The 11,681-nt window shown below is 52.4% G+C and overlaps 1 protein-coding gene across 1 annotated transcript; it reads right to left on the bottom strand.

Annotated features, from left to right (window-relative positions):
- Nucleotides 1-7,711: 7,711 nt before the first annotated feature.
- Nucleotides 7,712-8,662, bottom strand: LOC102457481 (olfactory receptor 52B2-like). The gene has a single exon (XM_006111287.3). The coding sequence runs from the start codon at nucleotides 8,660-8,662 to the stop codon at nucleotides 7,712-7,714; it is 951 nt and encodes a 316-aa protein (XP_006111349.3).
- Nucleotides 8,663-11,681: the final 3,019 nt, after the last annotated feature.

Here is an 11,681-nt window from a genome sequence, read left to right on the forward strand (position 1 = left end):
CCATCCAGTTCCCCCAGGCAACAAAGGAGTTGGTAACCATGTAAACGGGGAAAGGGAGTGGGGGGGCAATCACATACCGAGCCCAGGGCAACAAGCTGGCCAGTTTGTGTCTCAAACCCAGCTAGACCCCCCACCAAGGATCCCGGCCCCTCGCTTGCCCCTGCCCTGTGCTCATGGGGAGGGGAAGGACATCGGAGGGGTGCAGAGAAGCTGCTGGGTGAGCTCCCCCTCCCCCAACTTGCCTCCCTGGCCAAGGAGCAGCACGCTAGACAACGGCCAGACTACAGGGGGATGGGACCCACTGGGCTGCGGCAGGCAGAGAGCATGGCAGGGAGGGTGGGCTGAGCGAGGGTGCTCGGAATCACGTCTGGCTTAGCTGGCCCAGCGTTTCCCCGGGACTCTGAAGACATGTGGCCCAAGGCAAACACTTTACTCATGGTGCCCTATGGCCGGGCCTGAACACAGCCCTGGGGCTTCCTGCCTGCACGACACTGAGGGGGAGAGGCAGCTGGGTGATTTTGGTGGCCAGCAGCCACTGGGAGGAGTTGGCTGTCTCTTGAAACTGTGAGGGCAGAGTGGGACAAGACGTGTCCAGCCACGGTGGGGTGCAGGAAAGAGGAGAGACATGAGCCAGGTCACCCGTCCCCCATCTCTCTCGACTGGGGCTGGAAGCAACTTGGCTAGGAGGGTGCAGGGAGCCAAGCCTAGATGGTCACCTCAGTCCCTCCCTGTGGGAGGGGAGAAGGGGAAGGAGCACGTCACCTCAGCCCATGGCAAGGCCCAGGCCTTACGGAACAGAAGGTGCCGGAAAGGAGTCCCGCAGCACAGGTCTGCTTTGTAACGGCTCGGTCGCAGCCTGGTTCTGACCGGTCACAGCGAAATGTCTGGCAAGACCAGCAATGGTTTCTGGGAAAGACAAGGGGTTTGCCCACGAAAACGCATGACATGCCCCAGGCTGGTGCGTCTGCCCGGTGCCACCGGCCTATTCATCGGCACTCAGTCGGGGGAACACAGGTATGGAAAAAGCCGCGTAATCGCTGTCTCCTGGGTGCTGAGGTTTGGGCATTGACAGCTCCAGGGCACCAAACAAACATGTCAGACCCCACCCTGAGCCCACTGGTGCCGTGAAGGGACGTTCGATGTGTGTGAAGGTGGGTGATTTGGGGGTGGAAGTTCACAGGACTGGAGGGGATTTAAAGGAACGGCCCAACCCCGTGCCACCGATTCAACAGCAAAGCCCCCAGGAACTTCCAAGGCACGGATCACAAACTAGAGCCATTGTAACCCAGCCACCTCTTCCTGCCACCCTCCGTGCCGGGCCAGGGGCGTTTGCTCAGGGCCAGGGGCTGCCGTGCTGCCCTGCAGTGCAAGGGAGGCAGCCCCGTTCCAGCCAACCCCCCTTCCCACATTTCCTAGGGGCCAGGGGTTTCCAGCCGCCCCGGGGCAGATCCCTGCCCTGCCCAGGACTCACCAGGCTCCTGCCCAGGCCGGGATGACCAGTCGCTGCCTGGACACAGGGAGCTGCAGGGCTGGGGAAGCCGCACTGCGCAGGGCTGAGGGACAGGGGTGTTTATACAGCAGCCCTGGGAATCCCAGCGGGGGCTCGGAGCCAGCAGGGAGCCCCCGGGAGACTAATTTAGGTGGAAAACAGCAACCGAGAATTAACCCTTTCCTCTCCCTGGCTGTGTCTGAGCCTGTCTCTTGTTGTGCGTTGTTTAGAAAGGTTGTGGCGACGCTGAGCGCCCCGACCCCTGTCCCAACAAAGAGTTCCCTGTTCTTTGACACCAGCTTCCATCTCAGACACGACTCTGTCACTACACCCCACACGGGGCCTATACACTGTGAAGGGCCGCTCCCCATGCTTAATGAAATGGACGAGGAGTAACGGTAGTTCGAACTAGGAAGCCTAGTTTGAACTACCTAGTTCGTGCCCTGTGTAGCCGCGCTGCACGGGGTTCGAACCAGCGGGGTTTTAAAAATGGCGGCTCCCCGCTTATGCAAATGAAGCCCGGGAAATTCAAATCCCGGGCTTCATTTGCAAGTGTGGTATGCCTACATTACCCCGCTAGTTCGAACTAGGAGGGTAGTGTAGACATACCCTCTGAGAGTGAGGGGTCTTCTCCCAGGATGAGTTGTAGATCATGGATAATGTGTTGTATGTGTCTCGGGTGCTTCTTCCGCCTCATGTCCAGGGACCTCTGGGATCTCAATTTTGGGGGGTGGGTGCTCGGAGGATTGGGGGATAGACAGGAGGGGGCTCTTGAGCAGAATCAGGCATGGAAGGGGGAACATGGACTGGAGCAGGGACTGGGACTGGTGCCTTGGTAGGTCAGGAGTCCCTGGATGGTCACACACGTGGTGGGGTCCTGCTACATCAGCACTGTCCACTTCTGGTCCCACCACTGTGCATCGTCCAGGACCTTCTGGGCCAGCATCTGCTGCCCTACTCCCTCATGAGCTCTTCCTGAACCCTCCCGTGCCTAAGGCTACTCCAGGGTTGGGTAGCTGGCTCAGGTGCTGTCGATCGCCCCACAGTCACGGCTGGTCCAGCCGGGGAGAATAAAGAGAGATGGTCAGTCATCCCTGGAGACACTGTCCCGGAGGCCTTGCCCTCATCAGTGAGCTGAGAGCAAGAGTTCTCAAGTCAGAGGAAGGTGATGTCCCAGGACCAAGGCCAGGTGTGGCCCAGAAGGTCAATCCTGCCTTATAGGGGCCCAGAGGTCCCCAGGGGACCATGCGCCCTGCCCCCAGTCCCATGGACAAACAGGCAAGGGAAGTGTCCGGCCACACTGGGATCCAATGGCTGAGAAAGGGGCCTTGAGCAGCCTGGGCTTCCATCGGTGCCTCACACACAACTGTGCATGGCAACGCTGTCCCCGGGAGCGGGTGTTGCCTCAAGCATGCAGGCGTGCCCGTGTGCAGCCCTCCAGGGTCCGTGTGCAGACGGCGTGGTCCCTCGTCCCCAGCCTCCTTCCAGTGGTGGCTGTTGGTGGGAGGGTGCCCCCCCCAGGTATCAGAAGTGCGGGCGACCTCCCCAGCACCTGTGAGCAGGACCGTGGGGGTGTTCCGGGGCTGCCTGCTGGGGCTGTGTGGCACAGACTGGTGCTGAATGTGCATCCACGTGCATGGAGCGCAGCGAAAGGGCCAGACCAAGAAGGCCGAGCGACGATCGCAACTCGGAGCCTGATTCCCCTGCCCTGTGTGAGTGAAAGACTCAGAGCACTCACCTCGCGATCACTCTCTGGTCTCAGAAGATCCCTGGGACACATCCAGTCCGTGGGGTACCGTCGCCACTGTGATGGTGGTCACCATGCTGGCCACGTCCTCCTCCTTCCTCTCCTGGGCTGGGACCCCTGGGTGGGCAACGATGGGCACATCCAGCCCTGAGCCCACTACCAGGGGTGGGGACAGGGCTCCCCTGACCCCCAGGATACAGTGCAGGTCACCAAAAAGGAGGAGGGGGTCCTGCCCGGGAGCGTGCGTCCTGGTGTGGCCATTCATGGCTAGGTTCTCGGCCATCCCGCAGTACGTGTCTGCATTCCCATGTCTGGAGCAGAGATCCTGGAAGTTCTCCTCGTTGTTCCGCACTTTGACGAGGGCCAGGATCTCCGCCCCAGGTCAGGAAGGGACATGCTTTTTGCACCCCCTGGCAGGCTCCTGGCAGCCCTGTCCATCCTACCTGGAATGGGAAGGTAGTTTTGGTGGGGCTTCTGGCTCCGACATGGTGCTCAAACATCAGGCACTGGTATCCGCGCTAAGCCTGGAAGCTCTGAGGACCAGATTCCTGCCACAAGCCATGTCCCCTGAGTTTGCAGCTTTAAGAGCTGCCAGGGAACAGGAACTATAGAATTGTCATTAGTGTGGATGCAGTGTCCAGCAGGGCACCTGCGGTATTTTCTGGAGGCCTCTTTTTTCGACAAAACTGTCTATTCTGTGTCCACACTCACCCTTTTTTGGAAAATGGGCTTATACCTCATGGAATGAGGTTTACTTATTTCGACTTTCTGTATCTGCAAGCATAATTTTTCCAGAACAATGGCCAGAGAGGAGTCAGGCAAGGTGCAGTGTAGACAGTACAGTGTAGATGCGCCCTGAGTGTGTGTATTGAAGGTAGGCACCCTTTTCCTCATGAAACAGTAAGAAGGGACATACAAGGAAAATAAAAGCTGGCAAAGATAGACTGATACAAAGAAACACTTTCCTTCACCACAAGTAGTCGAACTGTGGAACTCACTGCTGTCGGATTTCGTGGAGGTCAAAAACTTAGTGAGATTTTGTGCCACCATTTCCCAAAGCCTCTGACATGCTCCGTCTCTTATCAAGTCCCCACTCCTTCACCTTGTCTTCCCTGGAGGCCCTTCTCCTGCACTACCGCTGTGTCCCAAAATCTTGATCCTCACTTGCCATCTTCTCCCTCCTTCTCCTATTGCTCACTCTTATGGCTGGTATAAAGTGGCAGGCCCATTATCCCTTATCTCTGTTGTTCCAAGGCAATCTGAAACCCTCTAAAGCAACAGCCGCCTAGGGAGCGATTTGACTGGAGTGCAGGGACTGTACGGAGCGACCCAGCGAGGTCCCTTCAATCTCACCCATCTTGGGGTCTCCCAGGGACTGTCCCGTGGGCTTCCCAGGCAAGGCGGGGCAGGGAGCTTGGGGGGCTGATGGATTCTGCCAGGGGACAGGTCAGAGCCTGTGTCCGCCCAGTGCAGGCTGGATCGGCAGCCATAGTGCCAGGCGCCAGGACAGCAGCTCCCCTGGGCCGTGTCCCCTCTGCCCGTCCCTGTTGGGGTGCCAGGGTCACAGGTCCAGAGCATCAGCCACAGGCCCTTAGGCCCTGCCACATGCCCCCGGCAACCATCGCTAGGCCGGAGCCTGGAGCCCCACAGAGGGCCCAGTCCTGGTGCCTGTCTATAGGAACCCAGCGCAGAAACAGAAAGCCGTCCAGACTGCTGGGTCCCCCCTGCTGGTAGCCATGTGCCAGACGGCTCCTGCTCCCCTGATTTGGTGACTTTGTAGCCTGGCCCTGCCGGCCTCTGGCACACCAGACTCCCAGTTTGCCTCAGGCCTGTCTGGGACTCTGCGCTGGCCCAACTCCAGCTTTTAACACTGGGCCTGAATGCCCAGCGGAGGCAGGTAACACCAGGTGCTCTGGGAGCAGAAGCTCGTGCTGCTCTGGGAGATGGTCAGAGAAGTCGACAGGTCTCTGTGCTCTATGCAGGGCAGCTGGCTGCCCCATCCCACAGCCTCCAAGGAGAGATTCCTCCCCGCACAGCAGAGGGAAAAGTGCTACATTTCTCTTGTGCAGCACAGACTCTGGATTCCGGATCTCGGCATAGGCGCATTATCCCCCCCCCCCCCTCCACCCTCTGGGGCTGTTTTCCAGGGTGCTCCAGGCACGCTCTTGGCACCGCTCCTTCTGCATCATTTTTAGTTTCCGAACAATCTCCAGCATCTCCCTCATGCTGTTGGGGTTGGACAGCATGCTCTGGATGAACGGATAATCCACCTTCCAGGCCATCAGCTCTGAGCTGGCCAGGACCTGCTGCGGTTGCTGCAGCTCGGGATTGGAGACATTGGCACCCAGACCCCACCTGCTCAGATGAAACACACTGCTTTGGACAGAGCTGATGCCGGACGGGACCTGGGCCGGGGGCCATTCCAGGCTACGCAGGCATAGAGAAGTGAATCATTCCAGGTCTCTTCAGTGTCTAGATGCTGAGGTGGATGGTCACCCCGTCCTGGATCCCTCTGTCCTTTTCCTAGCTGTTAATTGGTGAGGTGGTGTACCTCAGTTTCCCCTTTTATACAACAGATTCACTCAGCATTAGTTTCCAGACAGTGCCAACCGTGGTATATATAGTTACATATACCATGGAATGATAGTATTGCTATGAGACTTCTACACACGAGAATTTATTTAAATTACTATTTTTAGCATGCTTAACTGTTCCCCACACCATACACATTAGATATAGTCCCAGGGTCTCGTCCTGGCATTTATCCCAGGATTTATCAGTGGGGCAATCTGCTGACGCAGAGACATCTTAAGGCCCCTTGCTTTGTGAGGTCACTTGTTTGTGCATTCTACTCCTTCATTTGCTTCAGTGTTATTCCATCCTCATGTGTGCAGCCCGCCTACCATCACCGGCAGTTTTCTCTTTGGCAAGTTCATAGTGGTGTTATAACCATGTCGATCTCAGGATCCTCGCGAAACAATCTGGTTGAGCAAAAAAGAAACAAGCGTTCAAGTCCAGTTACAACACCCCAGGGCTATGTCCACACGGCAGGCTTCTTGCACAAGAATGTTTTGCACAAGAGTTCTTGCACAAAAGATCTTGAGCAAGAGCGTGTCCATACTGCCATGTGCTTTTGGAGAACGGCTGTGTTGTTGTGCAAGAGCATCCATGGCAGTGTGGACGCGCTCATGCGCAAGAAAGCTCTGATAGCCATTTTAGAAATACGGGTTTCTTGTGCAAGAAATCCCTGTTCCCGTCCACACTAGCCTTTTTGCACAACTGCTCTTGTGCTAAGATTTATTCCTCGTGGGGAGAGGAATAACTTGTGTGCAAAAAACACTATCTTCTGATGACCTACTGTAAACTTTCTTGTGTAAGAACTGGCTTGTAGTGTGGATGCTCCACAAGTTTTTGCGCAAGAAAGGCCATTCAGTGTAGACATAGCCCTAGAGCACATAAGAACATAAGAACGGCCGTACTAGGTCAGACCAAAGGTCCATCTAGCCCAGTATCCTGTCTGCCGACAGTGGCCAGCACCAGGTGCCCCACAGAGGGTGGACCGAAAACAATGATCAAGCGATTTGTCTCCTGCCATCTCTCTCTAGCCTCTGACAAACAGAGGCCAAGGACACCATTTTATCCCCTGGCTAATAGCCTTTTATGGACCTAACATCCAAGAAATTATCTAGCTTCTCTTTAAACTCTATTATAGTCCTAGCCTTCACAGCCTCCTCTGGCAAGGAGTTCCACAGGTTGACTACACGCTGTGTGAAGAAGAACTTTCTTTTATTAGTTTTAAACCTGCTACCTATTAATTTCATTTGGTGTCCTCTAGTTCTTCTATTTAGGGAACTAATAAATAACTTTTCTTTATTGGCCCTCTCCACACCACTCATGATTTTATAGACCTCTATCATATCCCCCCTCAGTCTCCTCTTTTCTAAACTGAAAAGTCCCAGTCGCTTTAACCCCTCCTCATATGGGACCCGTTCCAAACCCCTAATCATTTTAGTTGCCCTTTTCTGAACTCTTTCCAAGGCCAAAATATCTTTTTTGAGGTGAGGAGACCACATCTGTACACAGTATTCAAGATGTGGGTGTACCATAGTTTTATACAGGGCAGTAAGATATTCTGGGTCTTATTTTCTATCCTTTTCCTAATAATTCCTAGCATCCTATTTGCCTTTTTGACCGCCGCTGCACACTGTGTGGAAGTTTTCAGAGAACTGTCCACGATAACTCCAAGATCTCTTTCCTGATCTGTCGTAGCCAAATTAGCCCCCATCATACTGTACGTATAGTTGGGGTTATTTTTCCGAATGTTCATTACTTTACACTTATTCACATTAAATTTCATTTGCCATTTTGCTGCCCAATCACTCAATTTGGTGAGATCTTCTTGGAGTCCCTCACTTGGAGTTCCCAGAACAACTTGCGTTAATTTGCAAGTGCCAAAGCATTATCTTTTGCCTTTTTTAGTTTCTGCTGCAGCATCTATAAAACACCTTGATCACCCGTCTCAGGATCTCTTGTGTGCTCATCCCATAAATAATGGGGTTTAACATCGGGGGAAGAAGCAGATGGAGGTTGCCCAGGAGGTTAAGAATAGAACCGGGGATGATGTGCCCCAATTGGTGGGCAAAAGAGGTGAAAAAGGATGGTGTGTAGAACATCAGTATGACAGAGATGTGGGAGCCGCAGGTGCGCAGAGCCTTGAGCCGGGCGTCCTTGGATGGGAGCTCAAACACAGCTCTGAGGATCAGCACGTAAGAGACAGCGATGAGCACAGCATCCAAGCCAAATGCTAGAAGAGCTATGACTATGCCGTGCAGCAGGTTGAGTGTGATATCGCTGCAGGCCAACCGAGCGAGGCCCATGTGCTGGCAATAGGTGTGAGGCAGGAGGTTGGTTCTGCAAAAGTTCAGCCGCTTTACGAGAAAGATGGCAGGGAAAATGAGACAGAAACTCCTTGTAAGAACCGCCAGCCCGATCTTCCCGATCACAGGCTTGGTGAGCAGGGTGGTGTATCTCAGGGGGTTGCAGATGGCAACGTACCGATCAAACGCCATGGCCAGCAGGATGGCCGACTCGGCGATAAAACTGACATGGACGAAGAACATCTGGGTGAGGCAGGCAGCAAAAGAAATTTCCCCTGCTCCAAACCAGAATAGATCCAGCATCTTGGGCACTGTGGTGGTGGATAACAGCAGATCAGCAGAGGCCAGCATGGAGATAAAAAGGTACATGGGCTCATGGAGGCTTGGTTCTGTCACTATGATGAATAGGAGGAAAGAGTTCCCCAAAAGTGCTGTAATGTACATAAGACAGAAGGGGGTGGCGAGCCAGATGTTAGACTCCTCTGTTCCAGGAAAGCCGGTGAGGATGAAGGTGACAGGATCAAAAATGCTGTGATTGTCGGCTGGCATCACATACCATCCCTTGGAGTGTCCACTCAGCTTCCAGGAACTAACAGCAAAAGGAACAAAATTTCAGTGGGAACCGGAGTGTGAGCAAGGACTATGAAGCGGGCAATGACCTGTCCCTTGCGGAGGGGGGGGGCAACGTGGGAAATTAAGGGGACCCCCCCCAGCTAGCCTCCCCTCATACTGTGGTGCTAGGACAAGCTACAGACGTGCTCCCTTTTGTTCACTTCCCCCAGCATTCCCACGGGGACACAATCCTGTTGTGATTACACGAGCCACTGGGTGTGAAACTAAAATTGGGAGGCTGCAGCCAAATTAAGCATAAGCTTCCCAGAATGCGGTGTAGACTCATAGAATTTGCTCCCTCCCTCAATGTGGAGAGGAACATGCTACATACTTTGCCCCTCGTGCTATTATTTTCCCAGGCACTTCACTGCAATTCACTGGTTGAGAGAAAACCAAAGCAAATGTATTAACCAGAAAGTTCAAATTTGTAAGTGATCATAAGTGATAGCAAATAGACCAAAGCAGATCACCCGGCAAACAAATTCTCACCCTAGCAAATAGTACAAGCAAACTGTCAGATTCTCAAGCTCCAAGCTGCACTTCCCTTGTAGCTTGGAATCCCCAGGTCTTTTATAGCAGGAAGAAATTCCTTTAGCCTGGGTCCAGCACTTCCCCACAGTTCAGTCTTTCTTCCTTGGGGGCTCGCAGGAGTCTTGTTGTGTGGGGAGTGAAGAAAAAAAGGTGAAACCACTTTGCGTCTTTAGCCTATGACGGGACCGGCATTTCAAATGTGTTCCCTAGACCTCTTGGAGGAAAGCTACAGATATCCCAGGATGGAGTCCAGAGGCACATGGGCTGGTCACATGCCCCTGCAGAGCGATAGCATCCAGTATCCATGGGTGGCCTCGAGTAGTCTCAAGAAGATTCTCCAGGTGGGAGAGAAGTTTCTCTCAGAGCCTATTGTTTTACCCATTGTCCTGAACAGGCCCCTCTCCACCAGCTATCTCGATTGAAAGCATCTAGCCAGGTCGACATGACCCAGGTGTAATCACAATAGAATTACAGATGTAACTTCCAATACAAAACCAGTGACCGCAAACAAATAGCAAATTGTAACGTATCCAATGACACTTCACATGACCCATTTTGTACAAACTGCATCCTGACACCATCATAAACTAATCGTGTCACCATGACATACGAAGTGCACACAAAATCATGAATACCATTGAAAACTTCTTTGTGGCCATGTCTACACAAGGAAACTATTTCAAAATTACTCTATTTGACTTAATAACTTCCAATCTAACAAAGTCGAAATAGTGTGTCCAAACTCCAGGGAAGCCTTGAAATTAGTCTGAGGCAGGCTTCATTCATGTGGAGGGGCTGCCTTGTACTTAGACCCCCAGAACTCACTGGGGAGTAATTTGTTCGAATTACTCTGGGGAGCAGTTATTTTGAACTAGTGGCACTGGAGCTTCCACACTACTGTTATTTCAAAATAACTATTTCAGAACTAGAGGGAGTACAGATTTCGAATTGAGTGGCCTGTTATTTCAAAATAACGGGGCTTAGTAGTGTGAATGCCGAGCTTATCAATTCAGCCTAAGGGGGGTTATTCTGGAATAAAGTCCTAGGCTGCGTCTAGATTGGCATGATTTTTCCGGAAATGCTTTTAATGGAAAAGTTTTCCGTTAAAAGCATTTTTGGAACAGAGTGTCTAGATTGGCATGGACGCTTTTCCACAAAAAAGCCCCGATTGCCATTTTCGCCATCGGGGCTTTTTTGCGGAAAACAAATCTGAGCTGTCTACATGGGCCCTTTTGTGCAAAAGCTTTGCGCAAAAGGGACTTTTGCCTGAACGGGAGCAGAATAGTATTTCTGCAAGAAGCACTGATTTCTTACAGTAGGAAGTCAGTGCTTTTGTGGAAATTCAAGCGACCAGTGTAGACAGCTGGCAAGTTTTTCCGGAAAAGCAGCTGATTTTCCGGAAAAACTGGCCAGTCTAGACACAGCCCTAGTGTAGAACAGAATTGTGTGACAGCTTGGACCACAAATCCAAAAATGTTCTCTGGCTACGGAAGTTCTCCATTCCCAAAGAAGAAAGATGGTTGGATGCATCTGGCCCCTCCTGTTGTCTATTCCCACCTCAGAATCCCTCCTCCACATGCTTTCCCTCAGGGCTCAATAGTGACTCTGAAAATGAGTTAAAACAGCCACATGACTGGTTCCTTTTCCCCTTACCCCAGGTTCACACTCGCTGCTGTGGAGTCACCCCCGGTGATAGTGGCATGAGGGCAAAGCCTGTTACATTCCCAAGACCTTCACCCAAGAAACATTCAAGCACACAGCTAAGCTGGTGGGTAAACTCACCTTCATTTGTACAAAAATAATCACATGAAAAAATGTGTACATTTGTACAACAGGATTGGCCCTAAATATGATGTGCGAGTCCCAAGTGAGGTCCAGTGTACACTACAGACCTATATTGGGATAACGACATTGTTCAGGGGTGTGAAACATCCACCCCTGTGAGTGATGCTGTTACACTGACCTAGCCCTAAAAGCAGCCAGTTGCAAACTGAGTGAGAGGCCAAAAATGGACAGACACAGAGGGAGTTTGCTGGGGTTCGACAGGGACTCTGAAAATGAGTTAAAACAGACACACAACTGGCTTCTTCAGGTTCTGAGGCCTTGACCCAAGAAACACTCAAGCTCCCAAGTAAACTTGTGAGTAAATTCCCCTTGACTTTTATGAAAATTGTCACATGAAAACATTTTTACATTTTTCAGGATTGGGCCCAAAATAGGATGGGCCAGTCCCTAGTGAGGTCCAGTCTATACTACAGACCTATATTGGGATAACGACATTGCTCAGGGGTGTGGTAAACCCACCCCCGTGTGTGATGCTCTTACACCGACCTAACCTTATCAGTAGCCAGTTGCAAACCAAGTGAGTGGCCAACAGAGGACAGACATACAAGGAGTTGACCTGGGGGGATTCCCAGGGAGTTTC

Source organism: Pelodiscus sinensis, chromosome 1, assembly GCF_049634645.1.
Source record: "Pelodiscus sinensis isolate JC-2024 chromosome 1, ASM4963464v1, whole genome shotgun sequence".
NCBI classification, from domain to species: Eukaryota; Metazoa; Chordata; order Testudines; family Trionychidae; genus Pelodiscus; species Pelodiscus sinensis.

Excerpts from the sequence above, each read along its gene's own strand:
- LOC102457481 (XM_006111287.3), bottom strand. The coding sequence starts at position 8,662 with ATGCCAGCCGACAATCACAGCATTTTTGATCCTGTCACCTTCATCCTC.